The sequence below is a fragment of the Ailuropoda melanoleuca genome, chromosome 5, assembly GCF_002007445.2.
Source record: "Ailuropoda melanoleuca isolate Jingjing chromosome 5, ASM200744v2, whole genome shotgun sequence".
Classification (NCBI taxonomy): domain Eukaryota; kingdom Metazoa; phylum Chordata; class Mammalia; order Carnivora; family Ursidae; genus Ailuropoda; species Ailuropoda melanoleuca.
In genome coordinates, this window is record NC_048222.1 from 46546241 (window position 1) to 46571179 (window position 24939).

Consider the following 24939-nt stretch of genomic DNA (forward strand, 5'->3'; position numbering starts at 1 on the left):
CCAGCAAGTTGAGGGTCAGAGAGAGACTTGGAAGGATTGCCAGCTCCACTTCTTAGCTAAATCAGCCTGCAGCTCTTTCTTTCTCGTGTCATTTCCCCTTGGGAGCCCCAGATCGATGATGGTATAAATCTAAAGGCATCAAATAATCCTGAATAGGGAAGAGACACCAAGTCTGTCTTATTTGTGGCTGCCTCTACCATTGAAACTCTGGGAAATCCAGGCAGAGAGAAGCCATTTCACCCTCCTGAGATTCACTGACTGCATCTGTAGAATGGGGATGATAATACCCAGCGGCCTCCTTCAGAGCTGCTGCGAGCACCAAAATCAAAACACACTAATGAGAACAAAAACTTTAAAGTCTGTTACAGAACTCTGCAAATATCAGACATTATTATCGTTGCCAGAAATGACCACGAGGCTTCTGTATCAAAGGGATAGGGCTCTTCTAATTAGGTGGCTAATTGCTTTGGTGATGTTCAGTGAGGATTAAGTACTGTTATGAAAGAATACAGAATCAGTAGAAGGAAAGACTGTATCAGGGAAACATACTAGTATTATAATTAGTATATATTTAGCGGACACAATGGCAGAACACGTTGGTGGCTACTTTGGATAGTATACAGGTGGGACTTGGCCCTCCGCACCCCCCCACCCCCCCAAGGATCATTGAACATGCCTGGGCTGTGGGACATAGCCATGCTGTACCCCGAGCCATGTGTCCAGGACAACTGAAGGTGCCGAACTGTTCAAAGCCCACAGTCTCTTCCCCTCCCACCATGGAGATGTAAGGAGAGCACTCTGGAAATCCTCTGGTGCCCTGTGGCCCCCAGCAGCAGCCCTGAGAGAGTGGAGGAAAAGCATTTTGCTCCCTGAGTTGTTCACGGCTAGGACGCACAGCACCTTTGCACAGTATAAAGGAGGCACCGCCCAGGCAAGGATGGTTTGAAAAAGAGCTGCTTATCTGGGCAAACAAATTAGAGCGAGGGTCCCGTACTCTGCAGCAGGCTCAACAGCCAGGTGAATTTCAGCCCCTCAGCGGGGCCCTACTGGGCAGGGAACAGTGTCCTTGGAACCAGGAGATGGCCAGACCCAGAGGGGCCAGAAAACGCTAGAAGCCGGGAGCTTTGAAAGCCGCCCCGGGTAAGCAGGTGAAGCCTCCGCCGCTCTCCCCCCGCCGGCCTTGACATGCAGGCCCGGCCGCCGTCCAGGCAGCTGCCGAAGCCTTTAATACCCCAGCAGTTTTAAACTGGGGATAAAATAAAGTGACTAATCCATAAAGGACTCAAGCCATTTTACTGAAAATAAAATCAAATGCCTTAGGGTTTTTCTTTTTAATCTTTATTGGTTTTTCTGCTTACAAATGTAATACATGCTGGTTGTAAAAAATTCAAACATTGGAGGAATATGTAACATAGCAAGTGAAAAGTCTTCCGTGTTCTCAGCCCTCCAGAAGAAAGACTGCCAACAGATTGGTGTAAAAGATAGTTGTTTTTGTTTTTGTTTTTTTAAGCAGTAGTTCTTGACGGTTTTTGCAAGACACGCAAAATTATATAACATTCATCGGTGTCACATACCCTCATGGGTGTACCCAAGGTTTGGCCATTTCCTGGCAAGCCAGCAGTAACCGCGCCCTGTTCGGTCCAATTCAAGAAAGTATATGGTTATGCAAGTGAGCTAGAGTGAAAGATGTTATTGGAGTAACCATAGGTCCCTATTAGTTTATTTTTTATATGAACCAATAAAAATTTTAATTTTTTTTTTTTACTATTATTAGTAACGCATTCCTTGGGACACATACCACGACTGATTGCAATATACTGCTGGGTTGTACCAGTTAAGTGCCAGTGTTGTAAAGGATTGCTGTGGTGGCTGGTATGAACCGCCTGTCATATTATTTGGAGGATAAGCAGCTTTTCTCTATCCCCACTTTGGAAAGGGCTTAAAGTCTGCAGAAAAGAATTTCATTTCGCTATAAGGCAGGATTTCTTATCAACAATAACAATAATAATAACTACTACTTACTGAGTGCCAAATATTTCTAACAACTGTGTGATGTGCATATATATATAGAGAGAGAGAGAGAATACATGTATAAAGTAATCATTTATACATTGTATCACTGAATCTTCAGATATGAAACTGAGGCTCAGAGAGGTTAAGTAATTTCCCCAGCCTTTAAAAATTGTTAAAAATTGGTGTCAGTCGTCTTGAGGTCAAAAACTACTCGGAATTTTATAAAATGGAGAAGAATGGTCTAGAAGGTTGACGATTGCTTACAGTTACATAGTACTAATAAGTAAGGTAACTCCCAAAAAGATATCTTGACGTCAGCTCTGAGTAGTTATGTCAGTTAAACCAAATTATTTGTGCTGTGTTCTTTGCATCCCAGGTTCATGGCGGCATACTAATAGCGGTACGTTCCTGATGTTGTTATTGGAGCAATTTAGCTTGGCTGTGAAGTATGGTGGGGAAAAGGGGAAAAAACTACTGAGTTAAACAAAAACAATAAAATGTGCCCAAATCCCACCTTACCTCTTTTTAGCTCTCTGACTTTGGGCAAGTTGTTTAGCCTCTCTGAGCTTCCGTTTTCTCATCTGGAAAATGCAGATGCAGATGATGATGATGGTGGTGATGATGATGATGGGAGCCCCTCGCTTGTAGGGTATTGGAGGAGTGACTGTCATGCCTAATGCATTATAAGCCCAAATACATGTTGCATGTTATTGGTTATTAAAAATCCATTAGATTATCGTGACATCACCTTTCACCCATAGAATGGGTACAACTCTTGTACAATTGTATTTTTTAATTCTTTGGGAGAATGGGTATTTTCCTCTGGACCAAGATATCTCCCCAAAAAAGGTCCTGATGAGTAAATGAGGTGTTGAGAATGCCATTGTCCATGTTCCTGTACCTTTTATAATTAAAAGTAAAAAGCCAACCTTTTACAGAAGTACAATGCTAAGCGACAGCCCAGCCCAAGGACCACTTGGCTAATTAGCACACTTGCATTCCAGGATTTCCTGACTCCCCGCTGCCACTTGTTGTCAGCTCCTTGAAACTGCAGAAATTTGCCTCTGCAGGTGTAGAGAGCCTGCTTGAATTACTTAGGGTGCATGAGAGAGCAAATTATTTAGGCAATAGAGCTGAAAATGTGGGCAAATTAGAATTTTTCATAGCAAGATTGTGCATTGTTAAGCCAATTCATGATTATATGCGTGTGTCTTGCTTCAGATATTCCGCTACACAATAAACCTCTTTGCGGCGATGAATATGTATGTGGACTAATTTAATCAATATACTTGTGACAGTAGTGGTGTCTGACAGAACTCATCCTTTGAAATTCGGGCTGAGTTAATGTGTGCAGTATATATATGGGCCAAGATTCATAATTTGTGTTAAAAGAAGATTATTTTGAAAAGAAACAACACTGTCTGTTAGAAAATGAAAAAAGCCTGAGGGATAGAAAGCAAAGGGCAAAGGGATTTTTGTCCTTTTCCCTCTTGTTGGTCTGAAAACTCAAATTTAGGGAACTAAACTGCTTTCTTTTTGAAAAAATATTTCAAGGCATTTTTTTTTCTCATTGATACATTTGAATTATGTAAATTGACTAAAAGGTGGAGGAAGTGGCTTTTATGCATTGTTGAATTAAATGGAAGGTTGAGTAAGTGCCCTGGTCCAATCTGCAAATGTTTGCTTTCTGGAAATATCAGCACATGTGATCAGATCACATTCAGAGAGTCTGCTTTTTGGAGCAGGTGGATTTTAATCATTTCCTAAAGAGCACTTGCAACTGAAATTGTCTTCTGAGATAAGAGAGCCAACCCAGAGGGTAAGCTAGTTGAATAGTTTAATCTGACCAATCAGAATACTTGAAATTTGCTTTGGAGACCCCTCCCATCACCTTACCACGAGATTCCTAGCTCAGCTTTTCTAATTCCCATTCTTTGGCCAACATTGTCCACAGGAACTAAGCACAAACAGAGTGGGGGGTCAAAGGTCTAGGCCCATGGCCCCTGCTTGGAAATACAGGTCAATCTACAATGAGTCCATCCATACTAAGCATCTTGGCCTCCATAAATCTTGGGAAATACTCTCAGCTTGAGTGCCCTCCAGATGCGAAGCCCCTGGGAGCAAGGCCGAGTTTGGGAGCCTGACTCAGGCCAGCAGTCCTATGCAGTGGTTGGCCCCAAACGCTGGGTCTGTGCAACAGCGACCCTCCCGCCTTCCCTTCCACCACCATCTGCCGCCGCCGGAGCCAGGCCATGAGTCATTCCAAGGGTGGAAGTGCCAGACTACGATCCCAGGGCCACCGCCATCATGAACAGACCCTTCCATGCCAGACCTCCATATCACCTGCAGGCTTACAGCAGCCATGGGCAGGCATTTTGGTCCTGCCTTAAACATCGTGGTTTCACTTCTCGTGCATTGTCCACTATGAGCCCAGGCAGAATGAACAGCAAGCAGTACATTATTTTCCATTCGATCTAGATAGTTTAACACAGCATTCCCAGTATGGTCTGCCCAGGGCCTTCATATCTTATAAAACACTGAATAGATGTGCTTGATCTCTCCATTGTTAACCTGGAAGGAAGGTAACTCCTGAAAGGCCCAAGTTCAGTACTGAGTTGCTTTAATTGCCTCACATCTTTTTGATGCCGACTTAAACTACAGGGTTTAGCGAAGTTTGTCCGTGTCTGATTTCTGTGATTACGGCTTGAGGTAAGACATAAGCAAAAGCAGCTCGGTGTCAGTCTTTTTATTTCACATATAAATTTTAATAGATGGTCCAAGTACTTTATGTTGCCTAATTATTCTATTCCTTAGGGGTTGGGGTGGGGGAGGCTGGTTCTCATTACAGATTAGTTAATTCCTGTGGGAAAATCCAGGCCGTCACTCTCAGCTGATAGCACCTTTCAGAATGTCTGTACCACTGCTTGGCTTTTGTGTCTCAACAATGTTGGACGTAACTCTCTCTAGAGCTACAGACAATATGTGACACAAAACTTGGCCTTGACTATATTAAAAATATTGGAGGGGCCATCAGTGTGAAGCATTGTTAGAGTTCAGATTTCAAAAAGAACTTCCTTGAAGAAATCAAACAGGACACTAGGATGAGGCAGACTTAGAAATTATCATTTTTGCTAAATGTGATCTTGTGACATATTAAACTGTGGAACTCAGAATAGACAGCATACAAAGACACCATTATTGACGTATTAGAAAGCTTACTCCTTATGGGAAATATATTGGATGTAAGATTTTGAACAATCTCTAACTCTGGACAGTGAACCTCACTGTGTCAAATTAAAAGTAATTGACATGAGGGCGCCTGGATAGCACAGTTGGTTAAGCGTCTGACTTGGTTTCAGCTCAAGTTGTGATCTCAGGGTCATGAGATCTAGCCCCGCGTCAGGCTTCTCACTCACTGTGGAGTCTGCTTAAAACTCTCTCCCTTCTCTCCCTCTCCCCCTTGCCCCTACCCCCTGCATTCACTCACTCTCTCCCTCACTCTCTAAAATAAGTAAATAAATCTTTTTAAAAAAAGTGATAGACACGAAAAAGGACTCTCCTTCTAGAATAGCTTGCACTCCCTAAAAGTCACCACGGTACTTGCACTAGGCCCCTTGAAAGGAACTTAGCAGGGACACATGGTTTATAATGAGGTTAAATCCAGTAATTTAATGTATACTGTTTCTGAGTATTGAATGCAAACATCGCATCAAATCCAAAGTAAATGGCTGTGGAAATTATTGCAGGATGTGGGATTACACTGGAAGAAGGAGCGGGCTGTGTGTATATGTGTGTTACTTACATTGCGCAACATATTCCTTGGATAAGTCATTGCTTTGTGTAAGGCATGGGGCCAGGTAGGGACTATACGAAAATGAAGTACACTTATGCTCTTACAATTGTGTTTGTGTGTGTGATTTAGTAATCTGACATGATATCCATAGCGAGAACCATGGAAAATGAAACTTAGCATAATGGAACATTCCAGGTACACTGGTGAACATTGCCATCCTTTGTATACAGCTCAGTATTGGTCTTCTTTGTTTCACATATAAATTATATTTAATAGGTGGGCCAAGAACTTTGTTTTGCCTCATTATTCCTGAGGTTATTTTTTTAATCCTTAATGATGTTCTTTCCAACCAACTGTGCTCAAGGTATATTGTGTTTGCTTAGAAATGTGCTTTGTCGTATTCGAGAACTTTGGTGTGATATCTATCAGTCATTGATTGGGTGGTCTTGCAACATGAGGCAGCTTCAAGTAATCAGTTGATTAGAAACATGCACACTGTACCAGGCAATCAGTTTCCAACATAAAGAACTGAGAAACTACAAATACTATTTGCCAGGATTCACCATTATTAAATTCAGATAGGCTATTAACTTTATGGTTGAAAGGTTTTGATCGTACACAAATGGGCTGATTTTTAACACATACCAACTACATTAATTAAAAACGATGATTAAGGCGTTCTTAACTTGCCAGCATATGTAACTTATTAATATTTCGAATTGAATCATTTTCCTAAGTAGTCTTGACTTTTTGGAATATATTTTTTTTCCCTACCAGTGGAGCTACAATGCTCAGCCAAGACAGATTTACGACCTTTTAAAAATAATGATGGAAAATGAGATCGGAGGAAACGTTTTAGTATCTGCTTTGCTCTGAGGCCTAAACTGCGAGCTCTCCAGTTCTTGAAGGCTTTGAAATGCTGATTCCAGTCTTCTTGTGGGTTCTTAAACACCTTCTCAAATGACCCATTTTAATAACCCGAAAGCTATTATATAACGAGCAGCCATAATTTAGTCCAGGGCTCTAGGGGTCCCCTCACAGTTCAGCAATGAATAGTTAATGCAGTATAATGTTTAGCAGGTTATTAGTTTCCACTATACAAATGCTGAATAGGGAACGCTTTTATAAGGTGTTTAAAAGAAAATGTAATTAACTGGTTGCGTGCTTCTGTTGCAGCTCAAATTGAAATTATTCCTTGCAAGATCTGTGGAGACAAATCATCAGGAATCCATTATGGTGTCATTACATGTGAAGGCTGCAAGGTAAGCCTTTTTAATTGTTGTTGTTTCTATTAATGTTAGAATGAATCTTTGTGATGTGACTTCCACTATGTCTAAGAATTCAACTCCTCGGCATTTTGAGTGATGAGAGATGACAGGACAGAATAAATATTTTGGTGTTAAATTACAATTAAGAAAGTCATATATATTTTTATGGCTTCCGTCAAAATAACAGGAGGCTAGAGAAAAAAGTATTTGAGCGTTGCTTTTTTGTCACTTCCAATCCTAGAATTGATGGACCTGAAGAACGGTACCTTGGGTTATCTTTTTTTAAAAAAGAAATGACTCTGGATTTCTGTAGTGTCCCTGTTACAAACTTAATAAGAAGGTATTTCCAATAGTTCAATAGGAATGTGATTGAAGGTCTTATTGTTGGCAGACATATGTTGATACTTCTGGCCAAATTATGGCAAAGCCATTGGAAAGAACTGGGTTCTGGTCCTAGTACCATCACGGGTCCCTCTTGTTGTGGGCTTGTCTTAATCTTTTAGACTCAGTTTCTTCATCTATAAAGTGGGCATAACACCTGTTCTTCCTACCTCTTAGAACTATTCCAAGGATAGAATGAAAAGCTGTAAATAGGGGCGCCTGGGTGCCTTCAGTTGGTTAAGCAACAGCCTTTGGCTCAGGTCATGATCCTGGAGTCCCAGGATCGAGTCCCGCATCCGGTTGCCTGCTAATTAGGGTGTCTGCTTCTCTCTCTGACCCTTCCCCCCTCATGTTCTCTCTCTCTCTCACAAGTAAATAAATGAAATCTTAAAAAAAAAAGAAAAAAAAAGCTGTAAATAAAAGTCCTTACAACCTGAAAAGTGCTGTTTAAACCTAAATATTATCCTTTTTATTGCTGTTGTTACTATTCTAATTATTACTGATGCCGATCGAGAGAATGCGTTACAGCACATGCATAATTTGGGAATGGGAATAGAGATGTTTATCCTAATCATTCAAGACCTCCAAACCCAGATTGCCTCTGTTATTCAAATCTCAATTTATTAAGATTTAAATCCTCCTGCTTATATTGGAAGGGCCTTGAGACAGCTTACAGGATAAAACAGTGCAAAATAAACAGGCGAGAAGCTATTTAAACATGCAGGCGGCCTCTGAGACAGTTGATTGCCAGTGAACCAGGCCTGAATTAGCCCTAAGGCATGTTGAGGCTGTGGCAAAAAAAAAAAAAAAAAATCCACGATTTGGTTAGCTTTCCGTCAGTGAAATTAGAAAATGTAGTGTCATAAAATACAAAATCACCTTCAAATGCAAATAACTACTGAGAGACTTCAGGGAAATTTGCCTCGTAATTTCCGTAATTCTTTGTTTTACTGTTAATCTTTGTAACGTGCCACTTTGTACGTGTTCGGATGCTTCATAGTGATCCCATCTTGGTGACACTCAAGCTCTCTGCACACCACCAAACACACTTTTTGCTTTTTTAATCACCTGCCTTTTAGGAATAGGGGGCTTGCTACTTTAAGGGGATTTTATAGCAACGCGCAAGGCCTCAGGTTCTAGATTGCCAAGAGAGAAAAAAATGGTGTCCTTTTACTTCCTCAGCTTGCCCTCCCTCAAAATTAATCAATTAAGTAAATAAAAGTAAACAAAACGAAATCCACTGCCTGGCTTATGCCATCCTGGGACAACTGTCATCCCGTTGACTTTCAGAGTTAATTCGGCTGATGTGGCTGGGCACCTGTCACCCTTCGCCCCACCCACTCTGTGTTCAGACCTTCTCGTTCTGGTACAAGATGGCGCAGCCTTTCTTGGGGAAGGGTATACAGACAGCAGTGGCCTCCCCGGCACCAGAAGTTCCAAGCAGACTTGACTCTGCATATCACCTAGTTGTGTTCTTAAGTGGACAGGGTCCTGGGCATTAGCACGTGTCCTTTCACTCTGCCCCAAGAAACTGACCACTCTCTCTGAGTCTTCTAGGAATGCCACATTTTAGGTGCCAACCAAAGGGAGCACCTCGGAACCGCGTCTAAGGCAGGGCCAGGGTGGGGTGAGGGCTGCTTGGCGTGAAATAACGCAATAGTTCAGAAAATTCTTGAACAACATGCTGTTCAATAAAATCTGGACTGAGAACCGCTGGGTTTATATAAGCAGAAACAATGTGTGTTTCTTTTTACCCTCAATGTTTATTTATGACGAAAATTAAACCCATAAGAACACAAAGGGCAGCTATTATTTTATTGTGGTCATTTTTCTAGATTCCCTCTCCGATCTTGTACAGCCTTGATGCCAAAGTGTATTTTGGTTATCTGTGGTTCTGTTCTTCTGTCCAATTGACTTTATACAACAGAAATCACAGAATCAAGCAATTAAAACTTAATTTTATTAACAGATTGGGCCTAGGCCCAGTCTAGAACCTATACAGTGGTATGTGTTTATATTTGATGCATATAGTGTTTGCTCTGCAATTATAGTCTCCCTCTGCTATAATTAATATTTTTACTTCTGGCTGTGGTGAAGTCAAGAGACTTCTGCTTTTGCCGTTGATGTTAATGATTTATCATGCTCTACCCAGGTGAGGGTAGTTATAGCATCATAAATTATAAATAATTTATCTCTGTGATAGGATCACTAGACATACGGAAAATTTCTAATTATATATATAAATGGATACCTAGTGAAAAGAAAGTGACTCAGACATTTTCTGAGCTAATCATTTTGTGAATGTATTTTAAATTGCCAAGTCAACCACCTGAAACCATAAGAAACCAAAGAACCTATTTAATTGCTGAAATGATTATTTATTTTACCACATATTTGCTCAGGTAAGCATTGCACATAAACCGCAAAAGTGATGCAAGTTTGGTAGCTCTTTTCTCTGGCTCCTGGGTATTCCCAGCCCAGCCTCTGCAAGTCCCCTTTGTTACCTATAGAGAGACAGTATTGTCGTATGCTCATGCGCTGACTTTGGAACCTGATTGCCTGGGTTTGAATCCCAGTTCTGCTTTCCCAGCTTGAGCACCTGTCCAACCTTTCTGCGCCCCTGTCTCCCCATCTGTAAAATGAGGACAGACGTTGTCGTTACTTCCCGGGGTTATCACGTGCATTTAGGTAATGCACCGAGGAAAGTGCCAGTCATATAACCATCGCTCAGTAACGGTTGGCCGTTGTTACAATCATTGGAGCCCAATTCCATACGCTTGAGTCATGCGGCTCTAGTCAGATATCATTTCCAGAACATGGATGGGTCCAGTCCTGATTTTTTTGTGACCATTTGCTATGCGATGTAGATTCCGCTACTAAAAACAAAAATATGAGCGCCCCCTTGGGGCCAGGCGCTATATAAGCACTGTAAGGGGTCCAGAGGCCTGGAAGACCTGATCCACCTCAGGCGGTTTATGGTCTAGTTGTAGAGATGAGGTCTGCATAGGAGCAATGCAAGAACCGAATCCCAGGTTTAATAAACCAGAAAACATTTTAAAAGGGGGGGATTCAGAAAGAGATCCATGCATTTAAGGTCAATTGAATTTTGACGAAGATGCCAGTTGAATTCAATGAAGAAAAGTGGTCATTACAAATAATTTTGCTGGAACGACTGGACATTCATATGAAAAAAATTAACTTTTATGCCTCTCTGTGAAAGCAGATTTTTTTTAAAAGATTTTATTTATTTATTTGACAGAGATAGAGACAGCCAGCGAGAGAGGGAACACAAGCAGGGGGAGTGGGAGAGGAAGAAGCAGGCTCCCAGCCAAGGAGCCTGATGTGGGACTCGATCCCATAACTCCGGGATCACGCCCTGAGCCGAAGGCAGACGCTTAACCGCTGTGCCACCCAGGCGCCCCTGTGAAAGCAGATATTAACTTAAAGAATGTCCTAAGCATGAAACGTAACTCTGTATTTCTAGAGGAAATCATGTATTTTTGTAACCGTAGACATACAAATATTTCTCAGACCACACACTGAAGTCCTTACCTTATCTTTAAAAATAACAAATTGGACTTGATCAAAATTAAAAACTTGTACCTTTCAAAAGAGATCATTAGTAAAATGAAAAGGCAAGCCATATACTGGAAGAAATAAAAGAAAACAAATAAATTTTAAGATAAAAGGACAAAAATAATAATAAAAAAACAATAACTTGAACAATCTCTTCACAAACACTGGGCAAGGAACCAGTGAACGCGTGAATATATTCTCAACATCTTCAATCATTAGGGAAATATAAGTAAAACCACAGTGAAATACCGTGACATATTCATCTGAAAGGCTAAAATTAGAGCAAAACATGCAGAACAAGAACAAAAACACTGCAGGGAAATGCAGAGAAAGTGGTGAACTTTCCAGTCTCCTACATTACTTGGGGGGTGGTGACATGGTACGGCCCCTTTGGAAAAAGGTGGTAATATGATAAGTTATCAACCTAACATAGGACCTAACGACCCATCCTACGTAGTTACTCAAAAGAAACAAAAGCACCTGTCATATAAAGACTTTTATCTGAATATTTGTAGCACCTTTATTCATACCGGCCACAAACTGGAAACAACCCAAATGCCCATCCACTGAGAAAGGGATAAAAGAATAAGGTCCATAGAATGGAGTGCTGCTTAGCAGTGAGAGAGGGTGTACCAAATGTGCACAAACAACATTATGGTGAATGAAAGAAGCCAGAAACAAAAGAATAATTACTGTATAATTGCATTTATATGTCATTCTAGAAGAAGTAAAACTTTTAAATCTATAATGGCAGAAAGCATATGTAATAACCTGGAACCAAGGTAAGGAATGACTGCTAAGAGAAAGACACTTTTTGTGGCTTGTGGCAGTGTTCCGTCTTGATTGTGGCGGTGGTTCCGACAGGTGTACGCGTGGCCAAAATTCATCAGGGTGCATCTTAACAATGGTGTGTTTCTGTATTTCATTTATGCCTTGGTGAAGTGTACTTAATATATATATATATATAAAAGAACTAAGTCCTAGAGTAAGGCTACAATCTATGGTGTGGCACGAACAGCACATGCCCACGTGGCAGCAAAAACCTAGAGGTGGGGAAGTCTTGGTTGTCTTTTGGGGACAACATACAACAAAGGGAACAAGGGGTCACTTTCTATGGATGGTGGAAAATAAGGAAGGGTATGCCATCCCCAAATTTTTAAAGGCTCTATTATAGCAAGGTTTTTATTAAAAAGGTACTTTACTTATTCTTCTTTTTTTTTTAATATTTTTTTTAATTATTTATTTGAGAGTGAGAGAGAATGCACACACAAGCATGAGGGGAGCAGAGGGAGAGAGTCTTAAGCAGACTCCATGCTAAGTGCAGAGCCCTTCAGACCACACACTGGTCTTGATCCCACAACCCTGAGATCTGAGTGCAGAGCCCTCCAGACCACACACTGGTCTTGATCCCGCAACCCTGAGATCACAGCCGACAAGAGTCAGAGGCTAAACCGACTGAGCCATCCAGGAACCCCTACTTATTCTTTTGAAATGAGGGAACAGTGTACCAGCTTTGGTCATGTCTTGAATATTGCATTTCAGAAAAACATAAGATCGAGGCCTGCAGGAGCTTAGATCTGTCACTAAACATGTTTCTGAGCTCTTGGAACAGAATTTAGTCCCAGACCTGGGTGAGCAGCAGGAGGGGGTGTGGGGTAAACTGAGGCAGGCCTGTCTGGGAGGAGGGGTCAGACCATGGAATGGGCAGGCAGAGGAAAAGGCCAGAAATAAAACAGAGGCTGTGGATGTTAGGGTTGAGGTTCAGTCTTCACAGTGAATAAAAATGCTGAAGTGTTTGTAGAAAAATTACACCGGTTGAGGTTTCCTTTGAGAAGTGGTCCTATTTTTCATTCCACTTCCATTCCTGGCTTCCTCATTAGATACAGTGGCTGCTCAGATGATGATGAAGAAAGATTTATCTCACAATAAAAACAGTTATCTATATCCTTTAGACTTTCTGGATCTACGAAAGTTTCCTTTTCCACCCAGCGAAGGGAGAATTTGGAGTAGTGTCTTTGCATTAACAGTGTGCAAGACTCTTGACTATAGGGAACAAACTGAGGGTTGCTGGAGGAGAGGTGGGTGGGGGGATGGGCTAAACGGGTGATGGGCATTGAGGAGGGCGCTTGATGTAATGGGTGTTGCATGCAACTCAGGAATCACTGATGGATCACTAAATGCTACCCCTGGAACTAATAATACCCTATATGTTAACTAAATTGAATTTAATAAAGGAAAAAAAACCATGATGTGCTGTCTGAGATTAACAATGAAAAAGCCTTTTCAGAGATATCCAGAATGCAAAATTGGTACTTTTCCCTTTTTTTCCCTGAAAGAGTTAAAGCAATTTCTAGAGGTTTGTATGTATTAGGCTAAAAAGAAATGTCCATAAATATTCCATTTAGGCTCAAATTGTTTTTTAGAGGAGTCTAATATTTTTATTTCAGTCGTGAAATGTCACTAGCGTTGGACCAATTTTATCCGCGTTTCAGCATAGATATATATATTCATGCCCACCATTTTTATTTTAATGTTTTATAACACCTGGCCCCAATATTAGAGCTAGCCATTTAAAATGAAAACTAGACTTGGCTGTTACTGCATCCTGTGACATCAGAGTTTCAGTTCTGTTATATACCAGGTGATAAGAAAAAAATTTCGTTTCGCTCACTCTTCCAGTCCTGTGATGAGATGCACAAGTTAGTAGAACGTGTGAAACCCCAATGTGCATCAAGATGATTTGGATTTTTTTTTTCTGTATTTTTTGTTTCTTTGTTTTGGTCTTAATCATGTCTCAGTAACTGCTGCCCTTCCTCAGCTCACAGGCAATGCTGGGCTTATGGCCTTGATGTCAGTAGGGCTTTAACATAGGGTCTGGCTCAGGGCAGAGCTACTCACGCTCGCCTGGGGATCACTGCCGTTGAATGTGTGCATTTGGATTGAGTTGGAGTGTGGCAGATCACAGTACGGCAGAGCAGACATCTACACTTACCAAATATGACACATGAGGTCAGCTTTAATCAGAGATCATTTGCACATACAATCCTACAGGGAGGCCGGTCATTCTTGAAGGGGAAAGTAGTTCAGGAGATCTATGATTTCATGATTTATTGCTAACAGCTGTGTGAGTGTAGCGCTGTACCAGCTAACTTCTGCGAATGAGGTTGCCTATTCTTTCCTGAAGAACAAATTCCCTTCTTCATTTGCTTCCTTGAGGACGATGATTCCTGCGCCCCCCATTTTAATTCTTTCATTTCCTCTGCCTCTTCCTGTCTCTGATTTTAATCTATTCATGCCCTCTCCTTACCCCTCAGTAAAATTAAATCGACAGTTATATTCTTCCTTAACTTTAAATACTTAACTCTCTGCCCATGTTTATCCAAAGATATTTCTTCTCCCCACCCCCCATACATCTGAATATTCTCAACAGAAAGTTGCCCAGAGAAATAAATTTGTAACAGTTCATCATTTACAGAAGGGATTCTCTGCTATGAGAGGGAGACATAACACCCACCTCGACGGTCCCCCCAAATTCCAATTTTTTAGTTGTATTGGAAAATACAATAATTCAGGCAGGCATAGGAACATTCATAATAAATCATAGAGTTATGAATAAATCTTGGTTGTCAAAAGCAAATGTGTAGCCGTTCCAAAGCGTCTGCCATTAGAATTCAGCAAGGCAGCTGTCAGCTGTTTTCTTGTAATTAAACAGCCAATGAACAGCTAATTAAGACATATGTGTATACAGAAGTGGAAGTGGGTATGTTAATGAACTGTAGGAATCAATTCATTAAGTGAAAATTGTCAAAAGACCAAACATCAGATCAGCATTTCAGCCTCTGGCTTACTGAGTAGGAACCCCAAACAGGAGGGGAGCCCCCTCAGAGCAGGACCCTCGGAGCACCTTCCCAACCACACCCAGAGTTCTCCATCCAGCCAACCCACACTTTGGGGCAAAATTATTAATAACTCCGATAGGAAACGCCATGTATATTTCAAAGCTTTTTATTGAGTACATCCAGCAAATGAAACTGTTTTCTTACCCGTATATAAATGTGGTATTTGACACCCTGTGAAATGTCACCTCCCTCTCCTGTGTCTAAATTATCATATGGAACTTTGACTACAGAACTGAAAAGTGGGGCTTTGGGGCTTGTTTGTTTGGTTTTATTGTTTATCTTGTTCCGTTCGATCTGCCCCACATGTCTGTTTCGATGCTTTTTTGGTACTGTATTAAGAAGTCTATGGCATTTGGAATACGATGCGTGTAGGGTTCAGCAGTTCAAATCCTGGCTCCTCCCCTTCCCTGCTGTCAGACTTCGAACACATGGCTTAACCTCTCTGCACCTGAATTTTCTCATTGTAAAACAGATCTAGAAATACTTACTTTGCAAGGTTGATGTGAATTGCAGATCAATAATGTTTGCCAAGTGTCCTACACGGTGCCTAGTATTGAGTATATGTTCAGCATATGATTGTCACCATGGTTTTTAATCAGTACGGTCATTTTTCCCTCTGGTCATTCATTCAGCAAGTATTTGTTGATTTCTCTTAAGTACCGGGTTAGCTCCTGGAAACAAAGAAACAAAGCAATCAGTGAGGGAGACCTGGCCATCAAGGTGTACATGGGAGGGGCAAAGTCAGAGAAAGTGATTATCTCTCTGAATCCTGAAGAGAAGGGGAGAGCTTCTGCAAGTGGGGGTGGAGTGGGGGAGTTGGGGGATTGCCCTTGGAGGAACTGTGAACACAGCAGTTGAGGCTTGGCCAGAGTGTGACTTTGAAAAGAGGACTGAATGTAGTAGAGAGTTGCCTGGACGGGTGATTGTAGCCTGACCATCAGTAGGGAGCCATTGAAGGCTAAGAAGCAGGGAAGTGACCCGATCAGGTTGATGTTTGAGAAAAGGTCTCCAGTAAGTGTGTGAAAATGAATTGGGAGGGAATGTGAATGGATGCAGAGAGACCTATTGGGAGGCTGTATAATAACCAGTTTGGGAGATGGTAGGTATATAAACATGAGAAAATTGCAGTAAAGGTGGAGAACAGTAGAAGGATTTGAGAAATAGGAAGATGGCAAGAAACAGCCTAATATGGTGACTGCGTGGGTGCAGGAGGGGAGGAGGCAGGGATGAAGTGAAGCCTGTCGCTCTGCTTTGAGTAATTGGGATGAAGTTGGTCCCTTGACTGAGCAAGCAGACACTGGAGGAGAGGAGGCCAGGAAACGGGCAGTGGGCTGGGATATGTTCTGTTCTGGAATGAAGATAAAACCATTCAGTTGAAGGGACTGAAGAATGTGTGTGTGTGTGGGGCAGAGCAGGGGATGATAGAGCTATAGAAAGCCAAAGCACAATTTTGGGTAGAGGCCCATCCAAAGTACGGAGGATTCATTCAGACAGCCTGATGGGAACTGGCTTGGTCCAGTCACGTGCTGGTCAGTTTTTAACTGAGTTTGGGAAACAGTGTCTATCTGTATGTACATAACTTCAATGTATATGTCACTGATGTAATGTCACACAATTCACGAACAGTGAAATCTGCAATATTCTGTTCTCTAAACTTCATATAGACAAATGATGCTTGTCAGGGGCTCTCAGTAATTTTTGCTGAACTCCTACATCCGTACCTGTGTTTGCAGTTGATGAAGGACTGCGGTGTCAATATGAATGTTGATATTTTCATTTACGTTAATGAATAAGAGGAAAGTGAAATAAGGAGGATGTGTTTTGGAACTTAGTCATTCACCAGCGATGACATGAGCAACCTCCTTACTGAATCAGATAATAGTTTTTAAATACTGGAAGAATATTTCCTCAAATTTGTTGTGCTCTTCACAATGTGATGGCTACAGACATTGTATACTTTTACCTTTAACCCACATTATTGCTTTCTTTATCACTTTTTAAATCTAGAAAATAAGCAGCACAATTAAATGAAGCCCCAACTTTAGCTTTTGCCAGTTTCCGTGGTATAAACACTCCCAGCACGTGGTCAGTTTCAGGCCTCCCAACGTGACCTCTCAGTGAATGCAGAGCAGGGAAGACATAGCACACCATTACGTAGTGTCCTCACGGTCCAGATATAATTGATGTAAATATCTTCAGGAACATGAGAATAGCAAAGTAATAAAATAAAAATAAGTTAATTTTAAATAATGGTTACATTTTATGATTGGTTCACAAAACTCCTGAAATTTTAACACTCAGCTCTTGCGGTCTGGAATGAGTCTTTTCCCATACGCCATGGCCTCAGTCCCAGTCATGGGGAACTCCAAACTAGTAGGAATGAGGAACAATTTCCTAAAGTCAAAAGTTAGGCATTAGAAGTTTCCAGACAATGGAAGGCAGAAATTAGAAATAAAACTCTATGAAAGGCACTTTGCAAGGCTAAGGGAGTAAACATTGGAGAGTTCTCTTTGAGTTTATGGAAATCGATACAGACGGTGTGTATGAGGAAGTCAGGACTGTGTGATGTCACTTCCCTTAGCCCAACACTTCAGGAAAGACACTTAAATGAGAGGGGACTGTACTTATAATTAGGAGACTGGACTTTGAGTGTCAGCACTAATACTTACCAGGCATGAGACAACCTTAAGTCACTAACCATTCTGAGCTTCCTTTTTGTTATCTACAAAATAGGAATACTAGAGCAGGTCTGTGGTTCTTAACATGGGGAAGGCAGTGGAATCTTCAGGAAGCTTTGTTAAAATATTTATCATATAAATTGATATCTTTTTTTTTTTTGGCCTGCAAAAATGGCACCTTCATATTGTTCAAATTCTTATGTATGTTCAGTACTATATCCCCAAAGGTTCTGGTTCAATAGATTTCAGGTGTATTTTTTTAAAGCCTCATGGGTGATTCTGATGCACCATCTGTTTGAGAACTACTGAACCTGATAATCTCTCAACTTCTTCAGTTCTAAAGGCCTTTTTCTATTATTCTAATGAATTATTTGCAGTAACCGCATGGTGGTATGCTGCCACTAGGTGGTGATAGTGTCCCACAGTCACATCAAGTTCTGCTCCCCTGGAATTCATCATGGTGGCTCTCTGCTCAAGCCCACCAAGTTCACAAGGTCGTATCTCCATGTATTTTGACATCCATAAAAAGTGAACTTTTAAGAAAGCCAAAGAAGTAATTCATTAGCTCATCTTTTGGCAATAAAACTCCAAAACTGTGAACTTAATCTAGCTAACTCATAGCTTCCGCGGTTTCTCTCTTCTTCTTACATACCTCTTCAGTTCCACCCAAAACTCCATGCACTGGCTTGTGCCGCCCCTGCTCTCTGTGTGGCCTCAAACTCCCCAAGCCCTAGAACTTGTGTCTCAGCTCACTCATTTTTCACTGGGACCCTTTCCAGGGTTGCTCCCCAGTCAGTAGAGACCCTGCTTCTACATTTATGAGTATATTTCTACCTTTAGGTGGGAAGACACCTACCATATTTTCTACCTTTCTTCCTCCTCCTTCTTGCTCTTCTAATCCTCCTCCTCTTATGTGTTCATTAGCTTTAAATATTTTAGTTTAACTTCCCAAATCCTGAAGCCCCCGAGAAATCCCCAGGAATGCTGAAATGAAGAGTAAGAACAAAAGGAAGGAAGGAAGGAAGAAAAAAAAGGAAGAGAGAGAAAGGAAGGATGGGAGAGAGAGAGAGAGAAAAAAGAAGACCAAGCCCTCATTCTGTCTGAAATATAAAGTTCAGGGTTTATCTGAGTCACACAGGCTTACCCTCTCTCTCCCTTCATAGCTCTCACCTTATAACCCCACTTGACCCATCCCACATGGTATGTGATAGCTCTCCTGGGCATGACTCTGTTGCCTCAGTCCAAAAGCAGGATCTCTCCTCTGGCTCTTAGCCACTCCCAGAACTTTCAGCAGGCACTTGCTCAGCTGACTCAGTGTAGAATAAATGGTATTGTCAAGAGCAAGGTGTGTCTGTTTGCACTCCTACTTTCCCCAAACCCTTCAAAGCTGAGCCATCTAAAGAAGTATAGTTCTTTTTCAAGTTGATAGCTTGGAAGCCAGACATTAGTTCCAGCCTCAGTGCTCAAAGTACATGTGGAATGCTTCATGGATTTGCCTTGCAATTTATGGCGTAATTACTCAGATACCTTTCATGATAGAGGTCTTTAGTTTCGCAGTGTCCTTGACGTAAGTTTGTTGTTGTTGTTACTGTTATATTTGTTTTCCAAATCTCTCCCAATAAATTAGAAATAAGTAACGTGAATAAAAGGAGACCTAATGCTCTGGTCAGAAATGAGGGAAAACAGTGAGATCATGAGACTGGTTTTTTCATGTGACTCCAAGCCCCATCAGGAGGTGGCTTTAGGAAAAAAATCTGCAAAATGCCTGGGCAGTGGCCTTTAGTCCTGCTAACAGGGCTGACCTGAAGGAAAACAGCAATTTCAGAGTAGATCAGTCTTGCTACTTTATTCATACCTGTCTCTTTGCCTAATTTAATGGCTGCCCTCTATGAGAACAACCAAGTGGAAATCCTTTTGACATGCAAGGGCAGCAGAAAAATAAAAAGGATAAAAGTGTGCGTTCTGGAATTAAGCCGCATGAATTCATATCCTGCCTTTACCCAGTCCTAGAGGTGGGGCTCTGAGAAAGTCGCTGTCCCAGAAACCAAGGAAACGGTGGTGCCTTCCTCGTGCTGCCCCCGTCAGAATCACAGGACGTCATCCACAGAAAGCACAGGGTACCTGGCACCATAATAAGCACTGTTTTAACGATACCTGGGATTTGTTTTAGTCGGGTAGGTAAGACACAGACGCAAACATAAAGGAAGAAGGCTTTAGACTCACAGGTCCCTGGAAGCAGGGGAGGCCACAGTGGGAAGCAGCAAGGTCAGTCAGAGGTGGAGGGAGAAAGGGGAAATATGCGCAAGAGCCCTTGTTGTGATTTCCCTTAAGAGGGAATGGGCAAGGCAAGATAAGCAGGTTTCAGCTTGGCTAGTTTTCACCAGCTCTGGAGTCTAGGCAGCCCTCCTCGTCTAGTACCTGGTCCCGGGATAAAATGGGCAGGGCAATAGTGGCCCAGAGTGTGAGAGCCTCAGAGGGGAAGTGGTTGGGTAGACGGGCTCTGGATTGGTTGGTTTGCCTATGAAAAGTGTGCCCCCCCCCCTCCCCCGGGCAAGCTGTTTGTGATCTCTAGGAATTAGCTAGCCCTGGGAAATGTAATCTCTCCTGGGTCACAAGACCCCAAGACATCAAAGCATCAAAAATATAAATAAAAATATGTGATTAATACAAGCACTAATTAAAATTTCTCTATCATTATCATCATCAGTATGCTTTCACAGCATTCCCTGGTAGTAGAGCAAACTGATGGTTTTATATGGCTTCTTTGCCAGCGTTCTGGAACTTTTTGGTGATGGTTGATCTTAATTGGAGTTTAATAAGTGGAAACTAAAAAGTAACATCTTTTTTGTTAATGACCCAGCCATTATCCAAGAGCTGTATCTAGTTCTGGATTTCATATTTTGGAAAGAAGTGGAGAAACCAGAGAGGATTCTGAGAAGAAATTCTTAATGGGGGGTGGGGTGGGGAAGAACCTAGGAGGAAAGGTGACAGATGCTGAGATTTGGTCTACAGGTGAGGGATTGGGAGATAGCCTGGCGGTCCACGAGTACTGCTTCCATTCAGAGAAGAAGAGATCACTTGGACATTCTCCATATTTGATGATCATAGAACAAAATGGAGCACATTCATTGTGAAGCAGGCAAAATTTCAGCCTCAGCTAAAGGCAAAGCAAGTATTTCCTGACCCTAGGCACCTGTAGTGATAGCAAACATGGAGGCTCTGAAGAAAGGTCGGGTCTCAAGAAATAGACACCTTCCAGCTTTGACGGAGATTCTGTATCTCAGACAAACTGAATACCTAGACCGGTACCTCTTAATATCTCTTTCTAAGGATTAGAAAGAGATTTTTATTTTCTCAAATTCTCTTCATTAAGCTCCAAAGAAAGCTTGCTTTTCATAGAGGAACAAAGCACACCAAACAAACAAAAAACAAAAAACCCCAAAGCTTTAGGTATTTTGAGAGAAGTGAGATTCAAAGCACATCAGACAGACGGTCTGAGACCCCGGGTCCCCAGCCCCGCCCAGGTTGAGGCCAGTGAGTAGTTGGCAGACAGCCAAGAGTGGGTGATAGGTCAGTGCCCTGCCCTCTCCCATTCTCGGCTGGCTTCCAAAACAAAAAGGTGGGAACTGAGGTCTTATCCATCATAGCCATTGACTTAACCCACGGTCACCAGCCCTTCACAAAAGAAAGCAGATTTACTAGATTGCTCTTCCCCACGTAGTTCACGTACCTTTCCACCTACATTCTGTAGAAAAATCAGAAAGCGCAGATAAGCACAAAGATGTTTATTTTTATCACCTTTTTATGTTAATAATTGTATTTCTGAAATACCATTTTTACTGGTTTCCGAAGATATGGATATCCAGTATGACTCTTGCAACTCACTAATGTGGGACATTTAGCATCTTTCTAAATTATTTTTATATTTTGGACTGTGCTTATGATGAGTCTTTATACCATTCTTAATATTCCTTTAAAATATATTCCCTAAAGGATAATTATTGATGCAATAAATAGACATATTTTTAAGGATTTTGATACAACTGCCAAGTTGACCTCCAGAAAAATCTTTGGTGAGAAAGTACCTTTGTCAGTGTGCCTGCTACTCTGTCAGTTCTTCAGGATTTTACTTCTCCCCTCTCCAGTGGTGTCCCCTTTGTTGAGGTCATGTATCTTTACCATTAAGGATTTGAAGATAATAATGCTCTTTTGTACCCTTGATGGCTCTACGTCATGGAAAGGATTCTGGTTACCTTCCTTTTCTTCAGGACCTCCCTAGCTTGCAAAACCACTAAGAAATAAGTCAACAATAAAAAGACAACCAACCCCCCCATATGTTTAGGAATTAAGAAATGTGCTTCTAAATAATCTATTGAAGAAGAATCTATTTAAAATTAGAGCATGTTTTCAAATGAGTGGTAATGCTAATACTACATAGCAAAACTTATTCTAGAAGATAACCAAAAGAAAAATGTGTAGCTTTAGGAAAAGAATGAACACTGAAAATTAATGACGTAGTAAGGATCCAGGTCAAGAAGTCAGCAAGAGTGAATGAATGAATAAGTGAATGAATAAATGAAATCTTTGAGGTCATTAGCTCCTTAGGCATCTTTGCATACACCTCTCATTTCCAAAACAGTCTTAACAAGTAAGTAGAGGGGCACCTGGATGGCCCAGTTGGTTAAGCATCAGACTCTTGGTTTCAGCTCCGGTCATGATCTCATGGGTGCTGGGATTGAGCCCTGCATCAGACTCCATGCTCAGTGGGGAGTCTGCTTGAGATTCTCCCCCTCCCCTGCCCCTCTTACTTGTGCTCACTTACTCTGTGTCTCAAATAAATAAATAAATCTTAATTTAAAAAAAAAAGTAAATGGAACTTGATGAACATCGGATTGGATTTGTTAAATAAAGGCCATGACTCTGAACACCTGATATTTCCAAACTCTCAAGGATTGAGGAGTATTCTCATTCTGACTTCTCTGCCAAGATAATCCATCCAGGTGTCATTTAAGTTCTTGGGGCAGGAGATTCTGTCTTAGGGAATGCAAGATGCCTGGAGTGTGGTAGGGGTCCGTGGGCTAGGAGAGAGAACCCAGGACAGCAGGACTGCAGCCACCATGAGTTACACTGAGGCAGCATTTTCCTTATCTCTGGACATCCCAGAGAAATGTTTTGCTTATTCCACTAAAACTATTTTGGAGGTAAAGGTTAACGATAAGTGCCTTTGTACCGATCCATCAAGCACACCGTTTAGTCATCAGAAGTCAAGAAGGCCTCATCACGTAGGCAGCCATCTGTTGGAGTTAAAGTTTCGCGTGTGTAAGGGACAGAGGATTAGGCTCTAGGGATCAATTTTACCCAAGAAAAAACAGTGACTTTAATGTCATTAATGGTCTCCTGGATGATCTGCTATAACTTTAATTCTCCATTAAACGTTAATGCTGCTCAGTGCTTAGTATGCTGCCTTTCGTATCATACGGCTCAAACTGCCACTAACCTGTTTTATATTTTATAACTGAATCACAGGGCTTTTTCAGGAGAAGTCAGCAAAGCAATGCCACCTACTCCTGTCCTCGTCAGAAGAACTGTTTGATTGATCGAACCAGTAGAAACCGCTGCCAACACTGTCGATTACAGAAATGCCTTGCCGTGGGGATGTCTCGAGATGGTGAGCACTCATGGCTTGAGCTGTATGGTAGCATCGGCTTGTGCAAGGGCCTTCCGAGCCCTGGACCCAGATCTGCCCCTCCCCCACTCCACCTGCCCTCCTCTGGAGGCCTTCTGGGTTCCACCAGCAGTTACTTTCTCCTCAATAATCCACTGGAGTCCGCTGTTAACTGGATATTTTGAATCACAAATCAAAGTCATATATTTAGGGGTTTTTTAAAAATTTTTAAGTTTTTAAATTTTAATTCCAGTGTAGTTAACATACAGTGTTATATTAATTTCAGGTGTACAATACGGTGATTTAAGATTTCCATACACTCCTTAATCCCCATCAACTATTTAACCATCCCCTGGTCCCTCTCCTCTCTGATATGCTTTATTTTAAAAGAGTACCCTCAGTTAAAGTTATTATTTCTTTTTCAACAAGAACATTTTTTACTTAGGGCCTACTTCAGAATACATGGTTCTATAGGATATATGTAAGACATTCTATCCAAGACAAAGGGACTACACATATTCTTCAAGCACACACAGAAGAATCCCCCGGTTAAGTCACATAAAAAGAGATGTAACAAATATCACAAATTTAAATCACACCAAGTATATTTTCCAACCACAGTGGTACAAAACTAAAGATTAACAATAAAACAAAGCTGGGAAATCTACAATATAAATATTAAACATTTGATATGTAAAAACTATGTAACACACTACTGCACAAGCAGATGACCCAATAAGAAATCAAACGGCAAATCAAAATATGTCTCAAAACAAAAGAAAAAGCCATATATTTGTACATACAGAACGTGTGAAAACAGTGCAAAGCATGGCTCAATGACAAATGTTCTTTTCCTTAAAAGAAGCTATTTTAAGAAATAGAGGCCATCTATCATTCAATTGCAAAACATTTCAAGGTCTTCCTGGAAAACTATCTTAAGTGCACTGAATAATCAACACCAGATTTCAAGACAGTTATTCTTATACAAGGAAACTGGGCAGAAAGTATAGTGGGTACATTTTAAGGACTTTTACGAACATACAGGCTGGCTGGCTCTCTTAAGAGATCCCCTTGAAGGAAACATCTCTTCCAGTGGAATTTCAGCCTGTGGAAAATATTTCAGAATGCTGGGCAGGCGTTCTGAAAGCCTGCTTCGCCATAATCAGATGTTCTTGGGGCCTGCAGACCAGCACAGGCACGAGCTGTGATATACATCAGTAGCCAGGTATAGGATGGCCACTAAGAATATATAGGAACGAAAATAAACTTTGGGGCATTGGAAGATGCAAGTCACAGAACTTCTGTATACTCAGAAATTCCTGTGATATGCAGCTCTGCAAATTTCATCTTTCAGTGGCACTAAACTGACAAAGTCAGGTACATCTCTTGTGAACTTGTAAGCTAAGATCACAAGTTGTGTGTGCGTTTTCTCAAGAACTGATCCTTTCGTTTCACTTACAGGATAGTATAGTTACTCTTGTTAATATTAAGCCAAAAGTTAAAACACAATTCAGAGTCTCAGCAGAATGAGTTTCACCTATGGTTATTAATCCCTCTGGGTATTCTGGAGTATTCTTTAAAAAAAAAAAAAAGTATACCTTCAGTATGCCTCTTGGAGAATTTACACAGAGGTAGTAGCAACACGTGTTATGGGCTTGACCTGAAT

At 41.3% G+C, this 24939-nt stretch overlaps 1 protein-coding gene across 4 annotated transcripts in view; it reads left to right on the top strand.

Annotated features, from left to right (window-relative positions):
• RORA (RAR related orphan receptor A) overlaps window positions 1–24939 on the top strand; it is a 702106-nt gene that overhangs the window by 653836 nt on the left and 23331 nt on the right. For all 4 annotated transcript variants that reach the window (XM_034660892.1, XM_034660894.1, XM_019803475.2 and 1 more), the window contains 2 exons: window positions 6983–7068; window positions 23135–23276. In XM_034660892.1, the coding sequence (XP_034516783.1) occupies window positions 6983–7068; window positions 23135–23276 (228 nt within the window). The remainder of the gene's footprint in view (window positions 1–6982; window positions 7069–23134; window positions 23277–24939) is intronic.